Raw genomic sequence first — 26,945 nt, forward strand, 5'->3', positions numbered from 1 at the left:
TATAGGAAACCTGGGCACTCATAGGACCCTTAGAGGCCTGTGGGAGATATAACGACCCATAGAAACCCATAGGGACCCATAGGGACCTATAGGAGACACAGGGACCCATAAGGACCTGTAGGGACCTATAGGGCAGCTAGGGGGCCATGGGCTGATGGGGCCCATAGGGCAGTTAGGGGCCCATAGAGGGCAGCTAGGGGGCCCATTGGGCTGATTGGGGCCCAGATAGAGCAGCTAGGGGCCCATAGAGGGCAGATGGGGGCCATAGGGGGCAGCTAGGGGGCCATATACAGCAGTTAGGGGAGCCATAGAGGGCAGTCAGAGGGCCATAGAGGGCTGATGAGGGACCATATAGAGCAGCTAGGGGCATGGGGGCCATATAGAGCAGCTGGGGCCCATAGAAAGCAGTTGGGGCCCATATAGAGGAGCTAGGGGCCCATAGGGCAGTTAGGAGCCCATAGAGGGCAGTTAGGAGTCCATATAAAACAGCTACGGGCCCATATAGGGCAGTTAGGGGGCCCATAGAGGGCAGATGGGGCCATATAGAGCAGCTAGGGGACTGTATAGAGCAGTTAGGTAGGCCCACATAGGGCAGTTAGGGGGCCATACAGGGCATCTAGGGGCCCATATGGGACACTTAGGGGGCCCATGGAGCTGCTTTAGGGCCGAGGGAATCCCACAGAGCTCGCTCCCTCATCCCAAACCCCTCAGAACCACCACGAGGGGCTGCCCCTCCCCTACCCCGTTTCTCCTCACTCACCGCTATGGGGCGAAGTAGGAGCAGGGGGCATGGATCCCTCTACCACCACGGGGCAGCTATGGGGCGGCTATAGGGCGGCTATGGGGCAAACTCGCGCTGTGGGGCGGACCGCAGCTCGGCTCTCCACAGCGAAGGGCGTGGCCGCGCCGCCTTCCCGCCCTCCGCGCTCTCAGCCAATCAGCGCCCGCCTGCCTTCGCGCCCGACGCCGCCGCCACGCGCCCCGCACGGCGCATGTGCGCGGCCATGACGTCACACTCGCCTCATCCCGCCGGCGCGGATGGGCGGGGCGATAATTTGCGCAGGCGCAGTGCGCCCGGCTGGCCGCTGGGTCGCTTCCCCCCCTCCCCGCCCCCTCCCATATATAAAGGCCGCGCTCCCGGCGGCGCTCTCGCAGTGGGCCGCGCGCCCCCGCGCCGTGAGGAGCTGCCGCCATGGGGGTGAGGGGGGCGGTTTTAAAGGGGCTTTGAGGGATTTGGGGCCTTTTCCGAGAGGATCTGGGGGGGCTGCGAGGGGTCGGGGGCTTCGAGGGGGGGAATTGGGGCCTTGGGGGGGGAGTTGGGGCAGCGTGGGCCTTCTGAGGGCGTTTGGGGCGTCTGTGGGGGACCGGGAGGCTTTGGGATGAACTGAGCGCTTTAGGGCCTTTTGGGGTAAATGGGAACAAATGGGGCCTTTGGGGGGCGGTTATGGGGTCCTGGGGAGGTTTGGGGTCCTTTGGGGGGCAGTTTTGGGGTTATTTGGGTGGTTGTGGGGTCTGGGGTTTGCGGGGCGGTTATGGGATTATTTGGGGTGGTTATGGGGTCTGGGGGTTTGGGGGGTGGTTATTGGGGTATATTTGGGGTGGTTATGGGGTCTGGGGTTTGGGGGGTGCTTATGAAGTTATTTGGGGGCAGTTATGGGGTCCTGTGTGGAGGTTATGGGGTCCTTTGGGGGCGGTTATGGGGTTGTTTGGGGTGGTTATGGGGTCTGGGGGTTTGGGGGGCGGTTATGGGGTTATTTGGGGTGGTTATGGGGTCTGGGGTTTGTGGGGCGGTTATGGGGTTATTTGGGGTGGTTATGGGCCCGGTGTGGAGGTTTGGGGTCCTTTGGGGGGCAGTTTTGGGGTTATTTGGGGTGGTTATGGGGTCTGGGGGTTTGGGGGGTGCTTATGAAGTTATTTGGGGGCAGTTATGGGGTCCTGTGTGGAGGTTATGGGGTCCTTTGGGGGCGGCTATGGGGTTGTTTGGGGTGGTTATGGGGTCTGGGGGTTTGGGGGGCGGTTATGGGATTATTTGGGGTGGTTATGGGGTCTGGGGCTTTGGGGGCGGTTATGGGGTTATTTGGGGGTGGTTATGGGGTCTGGGGGTTTGGGGGGCGGTTATGGGGTTATTTGGGGGTGGTTATGGGGTCTGGGGGTTTGGGGGGTGCTTATGAAGTTATTTGGGGGCAGTTATGGGGTCCTGTGTGGAGGTTATGGGGTCCTTTGGGGGCGGTTATGGGATTGTTTGGGGTGGTTATGGGGTCTGGGGGTTTGTGGGGCGGTTATGGGGTTATTTGGGGGTGGTTATGGGGTCTGGGGTTTAGGGGGCGGTTATGGAGTTATTTGGGGTGGTTATGGGGCTCTGGAGGTCTGGGGGTTTGGGGGGCGGTTATGGGGTCCTTTGGGGGCGGTTATGGGCTTATTTGGGGTAATTATGGGGTCTAGGGGTTTGTGGGGCGGTTATGGGGTTATTTGGGTGTGGTTATGGGGTCTGGGGGTTTGGGGGCGGTTATGGGGTTATTTGGGGTGGTTATGGGGTCTGGGGGTTTGGGGGGCGGTTATGGGGTTATTTGGGGTGGTTATGGGCCCGGTGTGGAGGTTTGGGGTCCTTTGGGGGGCAGTTTTGGGGTTATTTGGGGTGGTTATGGGGTTTGGGGGTTTGGGGGGTGCTTATGAAGTTATTTGGGGGCAGTTATGGGGTCCTGTGTGGAGGTTATGGGGTCCTTTGGGGGCGGTTATGGGTGTGTTTGGGGTGGTTATGGGGTCTGGGGGTTTGGGGAGTGGTTATGGAATTATTTGGGGTGGTTATGGGGTCTGGGGGTTTGGGGGGCGGTTATGGGATTATTTGGGGTGGTTATGGGGTCTGGGGGTTTGGGGGGCAGTTTTGGGGTTATTTGGGGTAATTATGGGGTCTGGGGGTTTGTGGGGTGGTTATGGGGTTATTTGGGGGCAGTTATGGGGTCCTGTGTGGAGGTCGGGAGTTTGGGGGCGGTTATGGGGTCCTGTGTGGAGGTTATGGGGTCCTTTGGGGCGGTTATGGGCTTATTTGGGGTAATTATGGGGTCTGGGGGTTTGTGGGGCGGTTATGGGGTTATTTGGGGTGGTTATGGGGTCTGGGGGTTATTTGGGGTGGTTATGGGGTTATTTGGGGTGGTTATGGGGTTATTTGGGGTGGTTATGGGGTTATTTGGGGGCGGTTATGGGCTTATTTGGGGTAATTATGGGGTCTAGGGGTTTGGGGGGCAGTTATGGGGTTATTTGGGGGCAGTTATGGGGTCTGGGTGTTTGTGGGGCAGTTATGGGGTTATTTGGGGTGGTTATAGGGTCTGGGGGTTTGGGGGGCGGTTATGGGGTTATTTGGGGCAGTTATGGGGTCTGGGGGTTATTTGGGGTGGTTATGGGGTTATTTGGGGTGGTTATGGGGTTATTTGGGGTGGTTATGGGGTCTGGGGGTTTGTGGGGCAGTTATGGGGTTATTTGGGGGCAGTTATGGGGCCGTGTGTGGAGCTCTGTGAGCCTGGGCTCAGCACCAAGCCGGCCGTGGAGGCAGATCGCCGTACGTTGGAGGGAATTCCAGTTCCTCGGCCTCATAAAGCGCGGCTTTAACGAACTTTTCCCTTTTTTTCTTCTTTTTGCTCAGAGGAAGTCGAGCAAAGCGAAGGAGAAGAAGCAGAAGCGCCTGGAGGAGCGCGCAGCCATGGCTGCTGTCTGCGCCAAGGTGGAGGCTGCCAACAAGGTAAGCGTCCTTGGGGTGAAAACTGGGCGAAAACGGGGGAGGGAGGGAGGGGGGGGGGTTTGGGGGTGGGACCCCCACTGCGGCTGCGTGGGCCACTCTTGCTTCCCCCCCCCCCCCCCCCCCCTGTTTCTGGGGCGGCTCTTTGCTTTCTTTCCTCTGCTGCAGCTGGAAGATCCCCTCCAAGCCTTTCCGGTGTTCAAGAAATACGATCGTAACGGGTGAGCGCCCTCAAACCGCTCCAGTTCCCTCCCAGTGGCTCCCAGTTGCCTCCTGATCCCCTCCCCCCAGCCCCCTTTAAGCCCTTCTAATCCCCCCCCCCCCCCCCCCCAGTTGCTTCCCAGTGTTCACCACCCATTCACGTCCCCCCCCCACCCACTCACGTCCCCCCCCCCACCCATTCACGTCCCCCCCACCCATTCACGTCCCCCCCCCACCCATTCACGTCCCCCCCCCACCCATTCACGTCCCCCCCCCACCCATTCACCCCCCCCCCACCCATTCACGCCCCCCCCCCACCCATCCGCCCCCCCCTCACCCCCCCCCCCACCCAATCACGTCCCCCCCCCACCACACCCCCCCCCACCCCCACCCATTCACGTCCCCCCCCCCCGACCCCCACCCATTCACGTCCCCTCCCCCCCCACCCCCACCCATTCACTCCCCTCCCACCCCCTCCCCCCCCCCCCCCCCACCCCCACCCATTCACTCCCCCCCCCCACCCCCCACCCACTCCCCTCCCCCCCCCCTCCCCCGACCCCCACCCATTCACGTCCCCCCCCCCGACCCCCACCCATTCACGTCCCCCCCCCCGACCCCCACCCATTCACGTCCCCCCCCCGACCCCCACCCACTCACTCCGCCCCCATCCCCACTCATCCCCCCCCGACTCATCCCCCCGCCCCCTCCCCCCCCGACTCATCCCTCGACCCCCCGTCCCCCCCCGACTCATCCCTCGCCCCCCCCCACCACCCCCCCCCATCATCCCTTCCCCCCCGACCATCATCCCTCCGCCCCCCATCCCCCCCCACTCATCCCCCCCCGACTCATCCCTCGCCCCCCCCCCATCCTCCCCCCCACTCATCCCTCGCCCCCCCATCCCCCCCCCCACTCATCCCTCGCCCCCCATCCCCCCCCCACACATCCCCCCCCATCCCCCTCCCCAGTGGCCCTCAGACCTCTTAAACCCCCCCCGGTTTCTTCCCAGCGCCCCCCCAGCTCCAACCTTCTCCCTCCTCCCCCAGCCTCAACGTCTCCATCGAATGCAAACGCGTCGCCAGCCTGGAGCGAGCCACGATCGACTGGGCCTTCGAGCTGACCAAAACCAACATGCAGGCTCTGTAAGCGCACCCGAAACCTGCAGCTTTCACCCCAAAAAAACCAACAACGACAACAACAACAACAAAACTTGAGGACGGCCACCTCAGGGCCCCGCGGTCTCCCTGCAGGTATGAGCAGAGCGAATGGGGCTGGAAGGACCGGGAGAAGCGGGACGAGCTGACGGACGAACGCGCCTGGTTCCTCATCGCGCGCGAACCCGGCGCCCGCCCCGTTGCCTTCTCCCACTTCCGCTTCGACGTCGAGTGCGGAGACGAAGTCCTGTACTGGTAGGGGGAGCTGGGCCGGAGGGGCTCCACGTCGCCCAAAACGAGGCGTTTTCACCCCAAAACCGGGTTGTTCCCCGCCCAAAACGAGGCGTTTTCACCCCAAAACCGGGTTGTTCCCCGCCCAAAACGAGGCGTTTTCACCCCAAACCGGGTGTCCCGCCCAAAACGAGGCGTTTTCACCCCAAAACCGGGTTGTTCCCCGCCCAAAACGAGGCGTTTTCACCCCAAAACCGGGTTGTTCCCCGCCCAAAACGAGGCGTTTTCACCCCAAAACCGGGTTGTTCCCCGCCCAAAACGAGGCGTTTTCACCCCAAAACCGGGTTGTTCCCCGCCCAAAACGAGGCGTTTTCACCCCAAAACCGGGTTGTTCCCCGCCCAAAACGAGGCGTTTTCACCCCAAAACCGGGTTGTTCCCCGCCCAAAACGAGGCGTTTTCCCCCCAAAACCGGGTTGTTCCCCGCCCAAACGAGGCGTTTTCACCCCAAACCGGGTTGTTCCCCGCCCAAAACGAGGCGTTTTCACCCCAAAACCGGGTTGTTCCCCGCCCAAAACGAGGCGTTTTCACCCCAAAACCGGGTTGTTCCCCGCCCAAAACGAGGCGTTTTCACCCCAAAACCGGGTTGTTCCCCGCCCAAAACGAGGCGTTTTCACCCCAAAACCGGGTTGTTCCCCGCCCAAAACGAGGCGTTTTCACCCCAAAACCGGGTTGTTCCCCGCCCAAAACGAGGCGTTTTCACCCCAAAACCGGGTTGTTCCCCGCCCAAAACGAGGCGTTTTCACCCCAAAACCGGGTTGTTCCCCGCCCAAAACGAGGCGTTTTCACCCCAAAACCGGGTTGTTCCCCGCCCAAAACGAGGCGTTTTCACCCCAAAACCGGGTTGTTCCCCGCCCAAAACGAGGCGTTTTCACCCCAAAACCGGGTTGTTCCCCGCAGCTACGAAGTGCAGCTGGAGAGCTGGGTGCGGCGGAAAGGGCTGGGTAAATTCCTCCTGCAGATCCTCCAGCTGGTGGCCAACAGGTAAGGACGGACGGGGTTCGTTTTGGGGCGGGAGCGGCTGGTTTTGGGGGCGCTGGTTTTGGGGCTGAAAACGGCTTTTTTTTCGTCGCCTCTCGTCGCCGTCCATCCCTCTGCCCGCCCTCGCAGCACGCAGATGAAGAAAGTGATGCTGACGGTCTTCAAGCACAACCACGGCGCCTATCAGTTCTTCCGAGAAGCTCTGCAGTAAGCGCCGCTGAACCCCAAAAGCGCCGCTTTTCGCCCCGTTTTCCCCTTCCCGTAACGTGGTGTCCCCACGTCTGTCTTGCAGCGCGCTGGCGACGTGAGGGCGCGGGGCCGGCAGCCAAGAGAGGTGGGTGCGTGGGGGCCCCCCCTGCTGCGGTTTTGAGGCAGATTTGGGGCTTTTTAGGACTGGTCCATCCATTTTTTTTTTTTTTTTTTTCCACTTTTTTTTTCCACTTTTTTTTTTTTTCCACTTTTTTTTCCACTTTTTTTCCACTTTTTTTTCCACTTTTTTTTCCACTTTTTTTTCCACTTTTTTTTCCACTTTTTTTTCCACTTTTTTTTCCACTTTTTTTTCCACTTTTTTTTCCACTTTTTTTTCCACTTTTTTTTCCACTTTTTCTGCTCTTTTTTTTTTCCGCTATTTTTTCCCACTTTTTTTTTCCCACTTTTTTTTTTCCACTTTTTTTTTTCCCACTTTTTTTTTCACTTTTTTTTTTCCACCTTTTTTTTTTTCACTTTTTTTTTTTCACCTTTTTTTTTTTTTCCCCTTTTTTTTTTTTCCCACTTTTTTTTTTTTCCACTTTTTTTTTTTTCACCTTTTTTTTTTTCCACTTTTTTTTTTTTTTTTTTTTTTCCCACTTTTTCGGGCAGTGAGGGATTTTGGCCCATTTCTGGTGGGGTTTTTAGGGGTTTCTTTTTAGCGGCTTTCAGCTCTTTTCTGTGGTTCCAAGCATGGCTTTCTATGAAGATTTTTTTTTTTTAGCCTTGAATTGTTTGTATTTTTCTCTTTTTAACCCTTTTTTACGGATTTTTTTTTTTAAAGCCTTTTCTAGGGAAGGTCTTCAACCTTTTGCTGTTTATTTTTCGCCTATTTTTGCAGGAATTTTAGCTGTTTTGAGGGCTTTTAATTCTTCTCAGGGAGTTTTGAAGGGCGCTTTTGGTGAAGGATTTTCTTCTGTTGTCGTTTTTCTTTTTTTTGCCCCTTTTTGGTGAGATTTTTCAGCCTTTTGTTTTCTTTCTCCCTTTTTTTAGTGATGTTTCTGAGCTCTTTGCTCTTCTGGGGTATTTTTTTGGTTCTAAAGGCCGCTTTTGCAGATTTTACTGCCTTTGTTGGTGCTTTTTGCCCCTCTCTGCTGAGGTGCTTTGGCCCAAACTGGCTGCAACCCTTTGTGTGAGGCTTTCCATCTCTTCCGGGTGCTTCCAGGGCCACTTTTGGGAGCCGTTTTATTACTTCATGTTGGTTTTGTTGTTTTTTGTTTCTTTTTCTGGGGGCTTCAGGTTTTTTATTCCTCTTTTTAGCTCCCCATTTATTTTTTTTTCCTTTTGAGTTTTTTTTTTTCCCCGAGCCTCCTTCAGTTTTGACGTTACGGAGGTTGATTTTAAGCCCCTTTTTCCCCCTTCCAGCTGCTTTTTAACCCCTTCTAGGGATCTTTGAGCCCTCATTTCACCCCGTGGCCTCAGGTTTTACCCCCCCTTCGGTGTTTTTGCCCCTCTGATCTCGCGCGAGCGCTTCACTCCCTCCATCAGAACTCCCCCACCTCCACCCCCCCCCCCTTTCCCCCCCCCGTACCTGAAGCTGCCCAGGAGGGCGACGCAGACCCTCTGCTGACCTCCTGGATCCTCTCCTCCAGGTTTGACATCGACGATTCCTCGCCCAGTGTCTCAGGCTGCTGCGGGGACGACTGCTCCTATGAGGTCCTGAGCCGGAGGACGAAATTCGGCGACGGTCACCAACTCCCTGCTGGTGGGCACTGCGGCACCTGCTGCCACTGAGCCCCCCCTACGCCCCCACCCACCGTATCTTCACCCAAACCTGGCTCAGCCAGCCTGGCTGCTCTCCCCCGTTTGTCACCTCCGTGTTCTGGGGGCCTTCGGGTAGCATTCACCGTCATAGGGTGACCCTTAGCGCCCCTCCGCCCACGTGCCTTGGGCTGGGGCTCTCACTTTGGGATTTCAAAAAGGATTTTGCCCGTTTTTCTCGGTTTTGGCCGCTCTGGTTTCTATGTTACAAATAAAAGCTGTTGAGTTTGTGCTATCGGACTACGTTTCCCGGCATCCCCCGCGCGCAGCTCCGAGTAATGAAAGAAACCTCCCGGCATGCACTGCGGCGCCCGGCCCTCCGGGCGGAAGGGGGCGCGGCTTGCGCTGAGGGGGCGTGGCCCCCAGGGCTCTGCCCCAATTAGCGCTTTGGGGGTGTGGTTCCTATCAACCAATAGCGGCGCAACATCTTTTCCTATTCCCACCTCTCTCCTTCCGCCGGAAGTGCGGCTGCACTTCCGCCTCGCTCAGGTCGTTGCTGCCATGCCGATCGTCGGACGCTTCGCCCGGTCTCTTTTCCGCTCCGCCGTCCGGCCCGGTCCGGCCCCGCGCGGGATCGTGTCGGGACCGCCCGAGCACCCCGTGGGCACCGCGGTGAGTTCTGGGGCCGGCTCGGGGAGGGGGGTGACCTTGGAGAAAGGGTTCTGATGCCGCTGTGCCCGCAGGAGAGCGTCGTGGGCCTACTCGCCATGTTTGTCACCTGCCTGGGCCCCGCCGCGTGGGTCCTGGCGCACCTCGAGGACTACAAGAAGCGGGAGTGAGTCCTCACCCGTCGCTCTGGGACCAACGCCGCCACGGACCTCTTCTCCCGGACCTGGCGCCTACGGCCGCCCCCTCCCCAATAAAGGCCGCTTAGGCCGCGTCCGCCTCCAATTTTTCCGTCTGTGTGTTGTTGAGGGGGGTTGACGCCATTATGTGACGTCACACTGCAGATTGGGGCATCTTCGGCGGTTGATGGGGGCCGTCCGCCATTGCTAGGGGCGGTCATTGGTCAGATTGGTTGCTAGGGGGCGTGTCCTGTCGCTCGGAACTTTCCCCGTTGCTATGGGACGTTTCGCGTTGCTGGGGGCGTTTCCTGTTGCTATGGGCCGGGCTGGTTGCTAGGGGCGTTTCCTGTTGCTAGGGGCGTTTCCCCTTGCCAGGATCCCAGCCCGTCTCTAAGGACTCTCCCTGTTGCTAGGGGGCGTGGCCGTTGCCAGGGGCTGGATTGGTTGCTATGGGCGGGGTTTCCCATCCCCGCGGTTGCTAGGGGCGTGTTCTATCTCCCATGGATCACTTCCGGCGGGGCGGCCGTTGCCCCGGAAGTGCTTCTTCTCAGTCGCCGGTGCCCCGGAAGAGCAGTGCGGGGCGGGGCAGCGGCGGAAGATGGCGGCGGAGGTCCCTCAGCAGCAGCCGGAGCCGCTCGGCCCCGATGCGGACGGTAACGGCGCGGCCCCGGGCTCGGCCCTGAATCCCGCGGCGGTCTGGAGCTCCGCAGCTCCGCCGCGGGACCCCCGGGCCCGGCCCTGCGCTGTGCGGTCGGATCCGCCCCGGGGGGCCCCACGGTCCGGAACCCCCGCAGGGACCCTCCGAGCTCCGCAAGGAGCTGCAGAGAACCTATGGCCGCTTAGAGACCCCGCAGCGCACCGTAGAGCCGCGCAGAGACCTTTCGGCCCCATATGGAGCCCTACAGAATCTCTATAGGGCCCCGCATAGCGATCCTGTAGCCCTAAATGGGCCCTTATGGAGATCCTATAGTGCCTGTAGAGGCCCCAGAGCTTCCTATAGAACCCCTCAGAGACCCCAAAGCCCCTCATAGAGGCCTATAGGGCCCTGTAGAGCCCCATATAAAACCACCGCAGCCCCATAGGGAGCCTCTCCAGGCCCCCATAGCGCCCCATAAACTCACCGTTGTTCCCTATAGGGTCTCAATAGCACCTCATCCCCTCCCTACTGATACCCCGCAGGCCCCAATCTCCCCTAAGATCCCCCCAGCACCTCCCATAGCGCCCCGATATCCCCCCCAAACCCCCTACATCCCCCCAGCACCTCCCATAGCACCCCGATATCCCCCCAAACCCCCTACATCCCCCCAGCACCTCCCATAGCAGCCCGATATCCCCCCCAAACCCCCTACTCCCCCCAGCACCTCCCATAGGCCCCGATATCCCCCCCAAACCCCCTACGTCCCCCCAGCACCTCCCATAGCGCCCCGATATCCCCCCCAAACCCCTTACATCCCCCAGCACCTCCCATAGCCCCCGATATCCCCCCCAAACCCCCTACATCCCCCAGCACCTCCCATAGCCCCCGATATCCCCCCAAACCCCCTACATCCCCCCAGCACCTCCCATAGCGCCCCGATATCCCCCCCAAACCCCCTACTCCCCCCAGCACCTCCCATAGCACCCCGATATCCCCCCCAAACCCCCTACATCCCCCCAGCACTCCCATAGCCCATATCCCCAAACCCCTACTCCCCAGCACCTCCCATGCCCGATATCCCCCCCAAACCCCCTACATCCCCCCAGCACCTCCCATAGCGCCCCGATATCCCCCCCAAACCCCCTACATCCCCCCAGCACCTCCCATAGCACCCCGATATCCCCCCAAACCCCCTACATCCCCCCAGCACCTCCCATAGCCCCCGATATCCCCCCCAAACCCCCTACGTCCCCCCCCAGCACCCTCCCCCCTAGCACCCCCCCCCCCCCCCCCCCCCCCCCCCCCCCCCCCCCGATATCCCCCCCAAACCCCCTACGTCCCCCACAGCACCTCCCATAGCGCCCCGATATCCCCCCCAAACCCCCTACATCCCCCCAGCACCTCCCATAGCCCCCGATATCCCCCCCAAAAACCCTACATCCCCCCAGCACCTCCCATATCGCCCCGATATCCCCCCCAAACCCCCTACGTCCCCCCAGCACCTCCCATAGCACTCCAGTATCCCCCGCAGACCCCCATCAATCTCCCAGCGGCCCCCCAAAACCCCTCATAGCAGTCTGATGTACCCCCCCAACCCCCCCCGTGGGACACCAACGCCCCCCGGAACTCCCCCATATGTCCCCCATTGGGGCCTCCCCCTATTTTGGGGCATCCCTAACCCCACATCCCCCCCCCCCCATCCCCCAGGAGTGAACTGCTTAGCCTACGACGAAGCCATCATGGCGCAGCAGGACCGCATCCAGCAGGAGGTGAGAGTTTCACCCGGTTCATGAACCCCCTCGCTAATTAATTAACCACCCCCCTCCCCCCCCACGTTAATTACGGCACCCTTCCCAGATCGCTGTGCAGAACCCGCTGGTGTCGGAGCGCCTGGAGCTGGCGGTGCTGTACAAGGAGTACGCGCAGGACGACCACATCTACCAGCAGAAGATCAAGGTAGGCACCAGTACGCACCAGTACACACCAGTATGGCACTGGGGGTGGCCCCACCGCAACCCTGTGTGCACCCCTTTCAGCTCTTCTATCCCTTTGGGGTGTCCCCATGTCCCCTCGGTGTCCCCGTGTCCCTTCGGGCTGTTTCTGGTGTCCATTTCGGGTGTCCCCATGTCCCTTCAGGAGTCCTTGCGTCCCCTTGGTGTCCCCGTGGCCCTTTAAGGTGTCCCCAAGAGGTTCTGGTGTCCCCAAGCTGCCCCTGTGTCCTTTTAGTGAATCCCCACGTCCCCTTCAGAGCGTCCCTACGGTTCTTTAGGGTGATCTCACGTCCCCCAGGGGGTCCTGGTGTCCTCTAGGCTGTCCTTATGTCCCCTTTGGGGTCTCTTCACGTCCCCTTCCCCTCAATGTCCCCATGTCCCTTTAGCACGTCGTGTCCCTCTTGGGTGTCCTGGTGTCCCCTTTGGGTGTCTTTGTGTCCTCTTGGTGTCCTCCTGTCCTTTTTGGGTGTCCTCCTGTCCCCTTGTGTTCCTGTGTCCCCGTGTCCTCGTGTCCCCGTGTCCTCCTGTCCCCGTGTTCCTTGTCTCCGTGTCTTTGTGTCCTCGTGTCCCCGTGTCTTCTTGTCCCCTTGTCCTTGTGTCCTCCTGTCCCCGTGTCCTCGTGTCCCCGTGTCCTCTTGTCCCCTTGTCCTTGTGTACTCCTATCCCCGTGTCCTTGTGTCCTCGTGTCCTTGTGTCCTTGTGTCCCCGTGTTCTCTTATCTCCGTGTCCTCCTGTCCCCGTGTCCTTGTGTCCTCGTGTCCCCTTGTCCCTGTGTCTCCGTGTCCCTGTGTCCTTCTGTCCCCGTGTCCTTCTGTCCCCTTGTCCCTGTGTTCTCCTGTCCCCGTGTCCTTGTGTCCCCTTTTGGTGTCCTCCTGTCCCCGTGTCCTCATGTTCCCTTGGTGTCCTCCTGTCCCCTTGTGTCCCCGTGTCCTGCTGTCCCCTTGGTGTCCTCCTGTCCTTGTGTCCTCGTGTCCCTTTGACCCCGTGTCCTTCTGTCCCCTTGTCCTTGTGTCTCCATGTCCTTGTGACCCGGTGTCCTTGTGTCCCCGTGTCCCTGTCCCCTTGGTGTCCTCCTGTCCCCTTGTGTCTTCCTGTCCTTGTGTCCCCACATCCCTTTGAATGTCCCCACATCCCCTTTTCCACACCCTTGGCGTCCCCTTGATGTCCCCACACCCCTCTGACCCACCCTTTACCGTACCCCCGCCGCACCCCCAGCACTCCCACGTCCCCCAACGTCCCCTCTGTCCCCTCACATCCCTTTTGGGTCCCCAACTGTCCCCAGGACCTCCTGCAAAAGTATTCCTACATCCGCAAAACGCGACCGGACGGGAACTGCTTCTACCGAGCCTTTGGCTTCGCTCACCTGGAGGCGCTGCTGGAGGACAGCCAGGAGCTGCAGCGGTGGGTGCTGCTGTCCCCCCCCCCCCCCCCACGTCCCCCACCCCCCGAAGCCCCCCGCCCGTGTCCCCGGAGCTGGGTGTCACCCCTGCGTCCCACAGCTTCAAGGAGATCTCGGCGCGCAGCAAGGACGAGTTGGTGGCCCAGGGCTTCACCGAGTTCACGATCGAGGACTTCCACAACACGGTGGGGACATCGGGGGGGGGGTCGCTGGGGGTTGTGGGGTGGGGGGATGCGTGGCAGTGCTGTGGCCCCACTCGGGGGGTGTCCTGTAGTGTCCCCGTAGTGTCCCCGTAGTGTCCCCGTAGTGTCCCCGTAGTGTCCCCGTAGTGTCCCCGTAGTGTCCCTGTAGTGTCCCCGTAGTGTCCGTGTGTTGTCGTGGGTTGTCCCCGTGTGACGCCGTGACGTCACACGTGATCCCGTGTACGACCGCGTGATGTATGTAGCTCCTCGTGTGAGCCCGTGGGGCGCACGTGTAACCCCGTGTGTGACCGCGTGGTGACCCGCGTGACCCGCCGGTGACGTGTATGACCCCACAACCACGCGTGTGACCCCATGACTGTGTGTGTGAGCCATGCAGGACCCCACAGCCACGTGTGTGAACCCACACAGCCCCACGTGACCCCATGGTCCCCCCCCCTTGTGACCCCACAACGACATGTGTAACCCACGTATGACCCCATGGTGACACATGTAACCCATGTATGACCCCATGATGACACGTGTGACCCCATGGTGACACATGTAACCGCATGTATGACCCCATGGTGACACATGTGACCCCATGTATGACCCCATGGTGACACATGTGACCCCATGGTGACACATGTGACCCCATGGTGACATGTGTAACCCCATGTATGACCCCATGGTGACACATGTGACCTAGTATATGACCCCATGGTGACATGTGTGACTCCATGGTGACACATGTAACCCTATGTATGACCCCATGGTGACACGTGTGACCCCATGGTGACACATGCCACCTCATGTATGACCCCATGGTGACACGTGTGACCCCATGGTGACACATGTAACCCCATGTATGACCCCATGGTGACATGTGTGACCCCATGGTGACACATGCAACCCCATGTATGACCCCATGGTGACACGTGTGACCCCATGGTGACACGTGTGGCCCCATGGTGACACGTGTAACCCCATATATGACCCCATGGTGACACGTGTGACCCCATGGTGACACATGCAACCCCATGTATGACCCCATGGTGACACGTGTAACCCCATGGTGACACGTGTGACCCCATGATGACACGTGTAACCCCATATATGACCCCATGGTGACACGTGTGACCCCATGGTGACCCATGCAACCCCATATATGACCCCATGGTGACACGTGTGACCCCATGGTGACACATGTAACCCCATGTATGACCCCATGGTGACACGTGTAACCCCATGTATGACCCCATGGTGACACGTGTAACCCCATGGTGACACGTGTGACCCCATGATGACACGTGTAACCCCATATATGACCCCATGGTGACACGTGTGACCCCATGGTGACCCATGCCACCTCATGTATGACCCCATGGTGATACGTGTGACCCCATGGTGACCCATGCAACCCCATGTATGACCCCATGGTGATACGTGTGACCCCATGGTGACACACGCAACCCCATGTATGACCCCATGGTGATACGTGTGACCCCATGGTGACACACGCAACCCCATGTATGACCCTATGGTGACACGTGTGACACCAGAGCGATGTCTATGACCCCATAACGATGTGTGTGACCCCATGACGGTGCGTGTCACCCACGCAGGACCCCCCGGCCCGACGTGTGAGCCCATATATAACCCCATGACCCCCCCTCTGGCGATCCCCCCCCGCAGTTCATGGAGCTGATTGAACGTGTGGAGCGCGGCGTGCCGCTGCCGGAGCTGCTGGCAGCCTTCAACGAGCCCAGCACCTCAGACTACCTGGTGGTTTACCTCCGCCTGCTCACCTCAGGCTGCCTCCAACGCCACCGCCGCTTCTTCGAGCAGTTCCTGGAGGGCGGGCGCAGCATCAAGGAGTTCTGCCAGCAGGTGGGGGCGGGGGGGGGCCTTGCACGGGGCTCGTGTGCACTCACAGGGGGCCTGGGGGCCTTGCACGGGGCTCCTGTGCACTCATAGAGGGGCAGGGGGCCTTGCACGGGGCTTGTGTGCACTCAAAGGGGGCCTGGGGGCCTTGCACGGGGCTCGTGTGCACTCACAGGGGGCCTGGGGGCCTTGCACGGGGCTCGTGTGCACTCACAGGGGGCCTGGGGGCCTTGCACGGGGCTCCTGTGCACTCATAGAGGGGCAGGGGCCTTGCACGGGGCTTGTGTGCACTCAAAGGGGCCTGGGGGCCTTGCACGGGGCTCGTGTGCACTCACGAGGGGCCTGGGGGCCTTGCACGGGGCTCCTGTGCACTCATAGAGGGGCAGGGGGCCTTGCACGGGGCTTGTGTGCACTCAAAGGGGGCCTGGGGGCCTTGCACGGGGCTCGTGTGCACTCGTAGAAGGGTAGGGGGCTTTGCACGGGGCTCGTGTGCACTCGTAGAAGGGCAGGGGGCTTTGCACGGGGCTCGTGTGCACTCGTAGAAGGGTAGGGGGCTTTGCACGGGGCTCGTGTGCACTCGTAGAAGGGCAGGGGGCTTTGCACGGGGCTCGTGTGCACTCGTAGAAGGGCAGGGGGCTTTGCACGGGGCTCGTGTGCACTCGTAGAAGGGTAGGGGGCTTTGCACGGGGCTCGTGTGCACTCGTAGAAGGGCAGGGGGCTTTGCACGGGGCTCGTGTGCACTCATAGAGGGGCAGGGGCTTTGCACGGGGCTCGTGTGCACTCACAGGGGGCCTGGGGCCTTGCATGGGGCTCGTGTGCACTCGTAGAAGGGCAGGGGGCTTTGCACGGGGCTCGTGTGCACTCACAGGGGGCCTGGGGGCCTTGCACGGGGCTCGTGTGCACTCATAGAGGGGCAGGGGGCCTTGCACGGGGCTCGTGTGCACTCACAGGGGGCCTGGGGGCCTTGCATGGGGCTCGTGTGCACTCGTAGAAGGGCAGGGGGCTTTGCACGGGGCTCGTGTGCACTCGTAGAAGGGCAGGGGGCTTTGCACGGGGCTCGTGTGCACTCGTAGAAGGGTAGGGGGCTTTGCACGGGGCTCGTGTGCACTCATAGAAGGGCAGGGGGCTTTGCACGGGGCTCGTGTGCACTCACAGGGGGCCTGGGGGCTTTGCATGGGGCTCCTGTGCACTCATAGAAGGGCAGGGGGCTTTGCACGGGGCTCGTGTGCACTCACAGGGGGCCTGGGGGCCTTGCACGGGGCTCGTGTGCACTCATAGAAGGGCAGGGGGCTTTGCACGGGGCTTGTGTGCACTCACAGGGGGCCTTGCACGGGGCTCGTGTGCACTCATAGAGGGGTAGGGGCTTTGCACGGGGCTCATGTGCACTCATAGAAGGGTAGGGAGCTTTGCACGGGGCTTGTGTGCACTCACAGGGGGCCTTGCACGGGGCTCGTGTGCAATCATAGAAGGGCAGGGGGCTTTGCACGGGGCTCGTGTGCACTCACAGGGGGTTGGGGGCTTTGTACGGGGCTCCTGTGCACTCATAGAAGGGCAGGGGGCTTTGCATGGGACTCATGTGCACTCACAGGGGGCCTGGGGGCCTTGCACGGGGCTCGTGCACACGCTCACAAGCGGCTGGGAGGGCCTTGCACGGGGCTTACGTACACTTTCAGGGGGGTTGGGGGGGCCAGGGGGGCCTTGCACAAAGCTTGTGCACACTCACAAGGGGCTGGGAGGGCCTTGCACGGGGCTTACATACACTTTCAGGGGGTTTGGGGGGGCCGGGGGGCCTTGCACGGGGCTTGTGCACACTCACAAGGGGCTGGGAGGGCCTTGCACGGGGCTTGTGCATGCTCACAAGCGGCTGGGAGGGCCTTGCACGGGGCTTGTGCACACTCACAAGGGGCTGGGAGGGCCTTGCACGGGGCTTACATACACTTTCAGGGGGTTTGGGGGGGCCGGGGGGCCTTGCACGGGGCTTGTGCACGCTCACAAGCGGCTGGGAGGGCCTTGCACGGGGCTTGTGCACACTCACAAGGGGCTGGGAGGGCCTTGCATGGGGCTTGTGCACGCTCACAAGCGGCTGGGAGGGCCTTGCACGGGGCTTACGTACACTTTCAGGAGGGTTGGGGGGGCAGGGGGGCTTGCACGGGGGCTTGTGCACACTCACAAGGGGCTGGGAGGGCCTTGCACGGGGCTTGTGCACACTCACAAGGGGCTGGGAGGGCCTTGCACGGGGCTTGTGCACGCTCACAAGCGGCTGGGAGGGCCTTGCACGGGGCTTGTGCACACTCACAAGGGGCTGGGAGGGCCTTGCACGGGGCTTGTGCACACTCACAAGGGGCTGGGAGGGCCTTGCACGGGGCTTACGTACACTTTCAGGAGGGTTGGGGGGGGCAGGGGGGCTTGCACGGGGGCTTGTGCACGCTCACAAGGGGCTGGGAGGGCCTTGCACGGGGCTTGTGCACGCTCACAAGCGGCTGGGAGGGCCTTGCACGGGCTTGTGCACGCTCACAAGCGGCTGGGAGGGCCTTGCACGGGGCTTGTGCACACTCACAAGGGCTGGGAGGGCCTTGCACGGGGCTTGTGCACACTCACAAGGGGCTGGGAGGGCCTTGCACGGGGCTTACGTACACTTTCAGGGGGGCAGGGGGGCTTGCACGGGGGCTTGTGCACGCTCACAAGGGCCTTGCACGCCTCCGACAGCCTTGTGCGTGCTCTCACGGGACTTTTGCCTGTGCTCGAACAGAGCTTGCACGGCCCAGAGCACCACTTCCACCACCCCGCACAGTTTCACACTGCCCACGAGCGCCCCTTGCACGACTGAACGCCACCGCACGGCCTTAACCGTCCCTTGCACGCCCGCCACGCCTCTGCCGAGCCTTCCACTCCCCCGCGCACCCCCCGCCTTCTCCTTGCACGTCCCCTCGCCCAGTTCCCCGCTCCCCAAAACAGCTTCACCGCTGCGCGTGGTGCCCCCCGCCGCCTCGCACGCCTCTGGTGCACAGCCCTTCTTCTCCCCGGCAGGAGGTGGAGCCCATGTGCAAGGAGAGCGACCACATCCACATCATCGCGCTGGCGCGGGCGCTGCAGGTGCCGGTGTTGGTGGAATACATGGACCGGGGCGAGGGCGGTGCCACCAACCCCCACGTGTTCCCCGAGGGCTCACAACCCCGCGTCTGCCTCCTCTACCGCCCCGGCCACTACGACATCCTCTACAAGTGACCGCGCCGCTCGCACGGCCTCGCACGGGTCCCCAAAGGGCTCCGCGGGGCTTTGCACCAGGCCAGCGGGGCCGTGCGCGGTCCCCCGTGGTCTCACGAGGCTCTCGCACGAGGGCCTCACACGAGTCCCGTGGGGCTGTGCGCGGCTTCAGCGGGTCTTGCACGAGGCCTGCGGGGTTCTGCGCGGCTTGCTGTGGCTCCACAAGGTCCTCGCACGAGTCTCACGGGCCTTTGCACGGCCGTGCGTGGCCTTGCACAAGTCCTGCAGGTCCCTGTCGGGCCTTGCACAGCCCCCCAGGGTCTCGAGCAGCCTCACCGTGGCCTTGCACGAGCCCTGCGGGGCCTTGCACGAGTCCCCGTGCACCCTCGCACGGCCCTTGTGCATCCTCCCTCCCCCTCAGTTCCAAATAAAGGTGTGGCCCCCCCACCCCCACTTGTGCACGCGTTTATTGGAGGGGGTGCATTGCTTGGGCTGGAGGGGGGGGGAATTGGGGCAGGGGGAGGCAGTTGGGACCCAGTGCAAGACGTCGTCCTCGTGCAAGGCGTCCTCGTGCAAAATCCCGCTGTGAACTCGCATCCTGCACACTCGTGCACGGCTCTTGCACGTGTGCTGCTGCTTCCCGGGACCCCCGATGCCCCCCGCATCGCCAAAACTGCCCCGTGGGGGGTGGGGGGGGGCCACAATGTGCCCCCATTCCGTGCAAGCCCCGTTGGACCCCCCTTCCCCCCCCCCCCTCCCAAAGATGCCTCGTGCAAGCTCTGTGCACAGCTCGTCCGCCGGTCCTTGTGCAAACCCCCGTGCAAACCCCCGTGCAAACCCCGGTGCAGCCCCCCCCCCCCTCCGCCCCCCCGGCTCCCGGCACCGCCCCCTCCCCGCCCGCCGCCCTCCCACGCCCGCAGCCGCCGCCGCCGCCGCCGCCAGCAGCGGCCCCGCACCGCTCCGCCCGGCCCCGGCCCGGTAACGACCGCCCCCCCCCCCACACACTTAGACGACCCCCCCCCCCCCCCACCACCCTCGGAGCCCCCATTCCCTTCAGCCTCCCCCCCTCCCCTCCCCCCGCCCAGGGATGCTCGGCGCCGCGGGGATGGATGGGAATATCCGTGTCCTCCTCCCCCCAACCCCCCCCCCTCCCTCCGGCAGCACCAAAAGACCCCTGCGCCCCCCCCCCCCCCCTCCCCCCGGGATGCCCTTGCATCAGCCACGGCCTTTGGGGGGACTGGGGGGAGCTGAGGCACGCCCCCCCCTCCCCAAACTCCCCCAGCCCCCTCCGTCTCAGAGCCTCCCCCATAATGGGACCCCCAGCCCCCCCACCTGGAAACCCCCCCCCGTTATTGGGACCCCCCTCCCCCTCCCCCCTCCTTCCAGCCCCCCCTACTTCTCCCTCGCCTCCCCCCAAACCCCCCCCACCCCCGATCTCCCCTTCCCCCATTGATGCTCCAAGGCCTCAGCGCCCCCCCCCCATTCCCTCTCCCTCCCAAATCCCCCCTTTTTTCTCTTCCCCCCCCCGCAGGACACCCCGAGAATCCCCCCCCCGCCGAGCTGCAGCCCCCCCCCCTTACAGCCAACAGAGACCCCCTCCATCCAGGGCCCCGCCCCCCTCCTCTTGGACCCCCCCCGAACACCCGGGACCCCCCCCCACCTCCCAAGACCCCCCCATAAGCCATGCCCCCCCCCCTCCCCATTCCCATGACCCCCCCCAAAGCCCCAGGGCCCCCCCGTGGGAAACTTGGCGGAGGGGGGGGGGCAGACAAAGTGGGACCCCCCCCAAAATCTGGAACGGGACTGAGAGCTTTGGGTCGGGGGGTGGTTATTGATAATGGGGGGGGGGGTCCCAATAATTGGGGTTGTGATGGGGGGGGGGGGTACTGGGGAGACAAAACTGCAGAGGGAGTTTGGTATTGGGGGGGGGGGTCCCAATATTGGGGGTCCTGATATTGGGGGTCAGGTCCTGATATGTTGGGTTTTTTGGGGGGAGGGGGGAAATTTGGGGGGGGGGGGGAGAGGGGGCAATATTGGGGGGGTCCCAATAACGAGGGGGGGGTTTCCAGGTGGGGGGGTGGGGGTCGCATTATGGGGGTGGCTCTGAGACGGAGGGGGGCTGGGGGAGTTTGGGGGGGGGGGGGGGCGTGCCTCAGCTCCCCCCCTCCCCCCCCCCACAAAGGCCTTGGCTGATGCAAGGGCATCCCTGGGGGGGGGGGGGGCATGAAGTCCCTAACGAGCTGCTGCTAATTAGCACCGCTCCCCCCCACATACCTCAGGGGCTGGGGGGGGAGTGGGGGGGCTTCGTTAGTGTGGGGCTGGGGAGAAGCTCGTTAACGCTAATTAACACGGGGGGGGGTGGAGATGTAAGGGCGAGGTGCACGGGGGGGGTGGCTGAGCGCACGTTGCACGACGGTTGTGTTGCACGCAGGCGTGCATCTGAGAGCTGGGCGCGCCGCGAGAGGGCGTGCGTTTCGCACTTGTGTTGCACGGCAGCGGGTGTTGCACGAGAGCGTGTGTTGCACGAGGTCGGGCGCTGCGGGAGGGTGCGCGTTGCACGAGAGGCGTTGCACGGGGAAAGGCGTTACATGGGATCGTGCGTCAGGTGAGGTTGTGCACTGCACAAGAGCGGGTATTGCAGGGACCGTGTGTTGCACAAGAGCGTGTTGCACGAGGACGGTTGCGCAACAGCAGGCATTGCAGAGGGTTCTCGTGGAACAAGTCTGTTGCACAATTCTTGCACGATAGCGTGATTGCGGCACGCACGCTGCGCACGGACACGTGGCACAAGGCGTGCGTTGCACAAGAGCAGCTATTGCGGCAGTTGTGCGTTGCACAAAGGCAGTTGCACGAGAGAATCCACTGTGCGAGCGTGGCTGTTGCACAAAACCGGGCGGCGTGCGTTGCACGAGGGGACGCGTTGCACGAGGGCAGCTTTTGCACGAGGTTACGTGCACCACAGGGGCGGTGTGCGTCGCACAAGAGCTCTCCTTGCACAAGAGCGTCGCACGAGGCGGTGTGAGCCCCTCCCTCCGTGTTTCTTCCCCAAAACACAGCGGCCCCCCCGGACCCCCCCCCCCCGGGAGCGGCCGCGTGGCGCAGCCATGGGGCAACGGAGCCGGTAGCAGCCGTGGCACGGGGACGTTGCACGAGGACGTTGCACGAGGACGTTGCACGAGGACGTTGCACGGGGACGTTGCACGAGGACATCACGGAGACATCACGGGGACGTCGTGTGCTGGGAGCACCCCCAGGACTGAGGTAGGGGAGAGGGGGGAGCACGGGGGGACATGGGGTGGGATTGGGATTATATTGGGATTGGGAGTACACTGGGATTAGGGGGGGTTATATTGGGATTGGGATTGGGAATACATTGGATTGGGAGTATATTGGGGTAGGGATGATATTGGTATTAGGGTGGGATTATATTGGGATTGGGATGATATTGGGATTAGGGTGGGATTGTATTGGGATATGGATGATATTGGGATTAGGGTGGGATTATATTGGGATTGGGATGATATTGGGATTAGGGTGGTATTGTATTGGGATATGGATGATATTGGGATTAGGGTAGGATTATATTGGGATATGGATGATATTGGGATTAGGGTGGGATTATATTGGGATTGGGTGTACATTGGGATTGGGGTTATATTGGGATTAGGGTGGGATTGTATTGGGATTAGGGGGGATTATATTTGGGTTGGGGTTATATTGGGATTAGTGTGGGATTGTATTGGGATTAGGGGGGATTATATTGGGGTTGGGGTTATATTGGGATTAGGGTATGATTATATTGGGATTGGGATTATATTGGGATTTGGAGTACGCTGGGATTTGGACGGGATGATATTTTGACTGGGATTATATTGGGATTGTGGTGGGATTACATTGGAATTGGGAGTATATTGGGATTGGGATTATATTGGGATTGGGCGTATGATGGGATTGGGGTGGGATTGTGATTGGGATTACAATTACACTGAGTTTGGAATTCTGATTATATTGGGATTGGGGTGAGATTGGGATTGGGGTGGAATTCGGATTACGATCATAATGGGATTGGGGTGGGATTGGGATTATATTGGGACTGGGAGTATATTGGGATTGGGATGGGATTGGGATTATGATTATATTGGGGTGGGATTGGGGTTGGGGTTGTTATGGGGATTGGGATGGGGACAGGGAACGGAATGAAGTGGGATTAATTGGGGGTGGGATTGGAATGGGATTGGGGATGGGATTGGGATGGGATGGGATGAGGAGTGGGGTCAGATGGGGTCAGGGATTGGGATTGGGATTGGGATTGGGATGGGATGAGAAGATGGTTTGGATGAGGTCAGGGATTGGGATTGGGGTGAGGAGAGGAGCTGGATGGAGTCAGGGATTGGGATGGGATGGGATTGGGATTGGGATGGGATGGGATGAGGAGAGGAGCTGGATGGGGTCAGGGATAGGGATGGGATGGGATGGGATGGGATGGGATGGGATGGGATGGGATGGGATGGGATGGGATGGGATGGGATGGGATGGGATGAGGAGAGGGGCTGTATGGGGTCAGGGTTTGGGATGGGATGGGATGGGATTGGGATTGGGATGGGATGAGGAGAGGAGCTGTATGGGGTCAAGGTTTGGGATGGGATGGGATGGGATGGGATGGGATGGGATGGGATGGGATGGGATGGGATGGGATGGGATGGGATGGATGGGATGATGGAGGAGCTGGATGGGGTCAGGGATTGGGATTGGGATGGGATGAGAGGGGCTGGATGGGGTCAGGGATTGGGATGGAATGGAATGGGATGGGATGAGGAGAGGAGCTGGATGGGGTCAGGGATTGGGATTGGGATTGGGATGGGATGAGAGGGGTTGGATGGGGTCAGGGATTGGGATGGGATGGGATGGGATGGGATGGGATGGGATGGGATGAGGAGAGGAGCTGGATGGGGTCAGGGATTGGGATTGGGATGGGATGGGATTGGGATGGGATGGGATGCAGAGAGGAGCTGGATGGGGTCAGGGATTGGGATTGGGATTGGATGGGATGAGAAGGGCTGGATGGGGTCAGGGATTGGAACAGGACGGGACGGGGTGGAGCCGTCGGGGCGACCGTCGGGGCGACCCTCCCCCCCCCCCACCTTACGGGGGGTCCCATCTCCGCGCTCCCCCCCGCAGCCCCCCCCATGGCCCCCCCTCCCCCTGCCCCCCTCCCCTGGGCTCTCGCCCTCCTGGCCTCGCTGTGGGGCGGCGCGGCTCCGTGCCCGTCCGTCTGCCGCTGCGCCGGGGGCCGCGTTTACTGCAACGACCGCGGGCTGACGGCCGTCCCGGAGGGGGTCCCGCCGGGGGCCACCACCCTCTTCCTGCAAAACAACCGCATCGGAGACGCCGGGATCCCCCCCCGCCTGGGCCGCCTGCAGGCTCTGCGGGTTCTCTACCTCTACGCCAACGCCCTGGAGCAGCTCCCGCGGCACCTCCCGCCCGCCTTGCGGGAGCTTCACCTGCAGGACAACAACGTGCGCGGTTTGTGCCGCCGCTCCCTGGCTCGGGCGCCGCTGTTGGAGCGGCTGCACTTAGACGACAACTCGGTGTCGGCCGCCGGCATCGAGGAAGACGCGTTCGCCGAGAGCGGGCGGCTGCGGCTGCTGTTCTTATCCCGCAACCATCTGAGCAGCGTCCCGCCCGGCCTCCCCCCGGCGCTGGAGGAGCTGCGCCTGGACGACAACCGCATCCACACCATCCCGCTGCGAGCCTTCGAGGGGCTGCCGGCGCTGCGACGCCTGGTGCTGGACGGGAACCTTTTGGCCAACCAGCGGATGGCGGACGACACGTTCAGCCGGCTGTACAACCTCAGCGAGCTGTCGTTGGGTCGCAACGCTTTGGCCGCTCCTCCGGCCAACCTCCCCCGGGCGCGGCTCCGCCGCTTATCGCTGGCGGCCAACGCCATCAGCCACGTCCCGGCCGGTTCGCTGTCGAGGATGCGGGCGTTGGAACGCTTGGATCTGTCGGACAACAACCTGACCACGCTGCCCCGAGGGCTGTTCGACGACCTGAGCCGTCTCAGCCACCTGGGGCTGCGCAACAACCCGTGGTTCTGCGGCTGTAACCTGGCCTGGCTGCGGGATTGGGTGCGGAGACGCGCGGCCGGAGGGCTGGAGGTGCGGGGGCTGCTGTGCCAGGCGCCCGCCCGCCTGCGGGGGCTGCCGGTGGGGGAGCTGCGGGGGGAGATGGACGCCTGCGGGACCCCCGCGCCGGCAAACAGCGCGCCGGGTGTTGCCGTCGCGTCCGGCGCACGGGGGGCTGGGGGTCAGCCGGGGTCCGGGGGTCAGCCGGGGTCCGGGGGTCAGCCGGGGTCCGAGGGTCAGCCGGGGTCCGAGGGTCAGCCGGGGTCCGGGGGTCAGCCGGGGGCTGGGGGTCAGCCGGGGTCCGGGGGTCAGCCGGGGGTTGCGGTCGCTCCGGGCGTCGCGGGCGCACCGAACGTCGCGGGAGCACCGGGCGCTGCGATCCCACCGGGGGCTGCCGAACCCCCTCCGGCCGTTTCCCCCCCGGGGCTTTGGGTCCAGTCGGCCCCGGGGGGGGCATTAAGGGTCCGTTGGCCGCCCGCCCCCCCCGGCGCGTCCTTACGGCTCAGTTGGCTGCGGCCGGGGGGGGGATCCGTCACCGAGACGTTGGTGCGGGGGGAGCGGGGGGAGTACGTGGTGACGGCGCTGCAGCCGTTCGCTCCGTACCGCGTCTGTCTGTCCGTCCTCGACGCCCCCGGCGCTCCGCCCCCCCCGCTTTGTGCTCAAGCTCGGGCCGGGGGGGGCGATCCTTCGCCCCCCAACTCCGGGACCCCCGCTTCGCCCCACGCGTCCCCCCCGGTTTTCCCTCGGGCGGCGGCGGGGGGGGCGGCGGCGGCGGCGCTGTTGGCGCTGGGGGTCGTGGGGGGGTGTTGGAGGCGGCGGAGGGGCGCGGGGGGGGGGCTGCCCCCGCCTTTGCATCGCGGGGTGATGGGCGGGGCGGGGGGGAAGGGGGAGGGGGGGGCTTGGCGCTCAGACCTCTCCGACCCCCCCCCGAGGACGGGGGGATCCGCACGGTGTACCCCCCCCCGCCGCCTCCTCCACCCCCTCCCGCGGTCCGGGGGTACCGGGGGGGCGCGGTGCCTCATGGCGTGGTGGGGGGCGGCGGGGGGGGATCCTGAGGAGCGGGGGGGGGAACGGGAGTCGAGGGGCCTTATTTTGCGGACCTCCCCCCCCCCCCCCCTTTAATGAGGACATTTTGGGGACCCCCTCATTGGGGACAACCCGTAGTTTGGGGACCCCCCCCCCGCACCGTAGAGGACCTTGGGAATCCCTCCCTTCTTTTGAGGGTCCCCGAAAGGACGCTTTGGGATCTCTGCATTTGGGGGACCCCCCCACTCCGACTCACAGACACTTTCGGTCCGTCTGTCCCCCTCCCCCCCATTTGGGGAACCCCTCTTAAGGGACATTTGGGGACCTCCCCATCTTTTTGGGGTTCCCCATGGGGACACTTTGGGACTCCTCCCCCCCCCCCCCACTTGGGGACACTTTGGGGGAGACCTCCATCCATTTTAGGGACCCCCATGGGGGCGTTTGCCCCCCCAGACTTCGAGGCCATCCAAGAACACTTCGGGGGCTGCCTCCCCCCAACCCCCCCCCACCTTTTTGGGGCACTTTGTCTATTTTTAAGGAGTTTTTTTTCTTTTTTTTTTGGTCACCACTTTGGGGGAAAAAAGGCAGATTTTGGTGCAGAGACTGTTGGGGGCCTTTGAGGAAGGGAGTGGGGGAAGGAACGCCTCCCCCCCCGCCCCCCCGGAGCCAAATCTGCACCAACCAAAGTGCCCCCCCCCCTCCCTCAACCCCCGAGGTGCCTTCACTCCCCCGGGGCCGGTGGTGAAAATGGGGGAAAAAAGGACAGAAATGGGCAAAACCGCCCCTGGACCCTCTCTACTCCCCACCTCCCCCCCCAAAAAAAAACAGAAAAAAAATAAACGGAGCCGTTCCTTTTTGCGTCGCTTGGTTCTTTGTGCCAGGAGCACGCGCGTGTGCAAAGCGTCTGCGGGTGTTGCACAAGAGGTGTGGTTTGCACGAGGAGGCGGGGCTCGCACAAGGGGCACTCCGTGGAGGGACTGGAGGGAGGGTCCCGGCTTTAAATCCACCCCGACACGGCCTCACGACAGGGTCAGCATTCCGTGGTGCAAGCCCCGCCCCCTCGTGCAAGCCCCGCCCCCCTTCCGTGAGATCAACCAGCGCTAGTCCTCCCCGCCGCCAGGGGGCGCCCTAGTGCGACCTCCGCACTCCCTCACCATGATCGGCATCTCGCTCAACCAATGGCAGAGGTGGAAAATTCCAGAAGGCGATGGAGAGGTTCCACCAATGGGGCGGCGTGAACTTTTCCTCCACAGCCAATCAGCGCGCGGGGCGGGCCTCACTTCCGACTTCCGGCAAGGAGGCGGAGCGCGAGGGGGCGGGATCTACTCTCCCTCCTACCAATCGCGAGCCGCACCG

At 62.5% G+C, this 26,945-nt stretch overlaps 4 protein-coding genes across 7 annotated transcripts; all 4 read left to right on the top strand.

Moving 5' to 3' along the window:
• The first annotated feature begins 1,039 nt into the window (after positions 1-1,039).
• NAA40 (N-alpha-acetyltransferase 40, NatD catalytic subunit) lies at positions 1,040-8,599 on the top strand. Of its 4 annotated transcripts, XM_085215406.1 has the most exons (9): positions 1,040-1,198; positions 3,638-3,733; positions 3,899-3,951; positions 4,975-5,070; positions 5,158-5,337; positions 6,272-6,355; positions 6,482-6,559; positions 6,645-6,686; positions 8,191-8,359. In XM_085215406.1, the coding sequence occupies exons 1-8, from the start codon at positions 1,193-1,195 to the stop codon at positions 6,658-6,660; spliced, it is 609 nt and encodes a 202-aa protein (XP_085071532.1). In that variant the 5' UTR covers positions 1,040-1,192; the 3' UTR covers positions 6,661-6,686; positions 8,191-8,359. The 4 variants fall into 4 exon arrangements, with proteins under 4 accessions (XP_085071532.1, XP_085071529.1, XP_085071531.1 ...); XM_085215403.1 differs by lacking the exon at positions 6,645-6,686 and having other exon boundaries at positions 8,191-8,599; XM_085215404.1 differs by lacking the exon at positions 6,645-6,686 and having other exon boundaries at positions 1,041-1,198; positions 5,179-5,337; positions 8,191-8,599.
• A 42-nt stretch (positions 8,600-8,641) lies between these two features.
• Positions 8,642-9,250, top strand: COX8A (cytochrome c oxidase subunit 8A). Its single transcript, XM_085215407.1, has 2 exons — positions 8,642-8,971; positions 9,043-9,250. Exons 1-2 carry the CDS (start codon positions 8,657-8,659, stop codon positions 9,136-9,138), a joined length of 411 nt encoding a protein of 136 aa, XP_085071533.1. The 5' UTR covers positions 8,642-8,656; the 3' UTR covers positions 9,139-9,250.
• Positions 9,251-9,642: 392 nt separating this feature from the next.
• Positions 9,643-18,885, top strand: OTUB1 (OTU deubiquitinase, ubiquitin aldehyde binding 1). Its single transcript, XM_085215402.1, has 7 exons — positions 9,643-9,797; positions 11,489-11,550; positions 11,639-11,737; positions 13,055-13,173; positions 13,272-13,356; positions 15,046-15,240; positions 18,262-18,885. Exons 1-7 carry the CDS (start codon positions 9,743-9,745, stop codon positions 18,457-18,459), a joined length of 813 nt encoding a protein of 270 aa, XP_085071528.1. The 5' UTR covers positions 9,643-9,742; the 3' UTR covers positions 18,460-18,885.
• A 1,927-nt stretch (positions 18,886-20,812) lies between these two features.
• FLRT1 (fibronectin leucine rich transmembrane protein 1) lies at positions 20,813-26,445 on the top strand. The gene is given in 3 exon segments (XM_085215409.1): positions 20,813-21,699; positions 23,617-25,433; positions 25,436-26,445. Coding segments are annotated over 2 exon segments (1,992 nt in total). The 5' UTR covers positions 20,813-21,699; positions 23,617-23,624; the 3' UTR covers positions 25,619-26,445.
• Positions 26,446-26,945: the final 500 nt, after the last annotated feature.

Source organism: Meleagris gallopavo, unplaced genomic scaffold, assembly GCF_905368555.1.
Source record: "Meleagris gallopavo unplaced genomic scaffold, MGAL_WU_HG_1.1 scaffold_28, whole genome shotgun sequence".
Taxonomy (NCBI): Eukaryota; Metazoa; Chordata; class Aves; order Galliformes; family Phasianidae; genus Meleagris; species Meleagris gallopavo.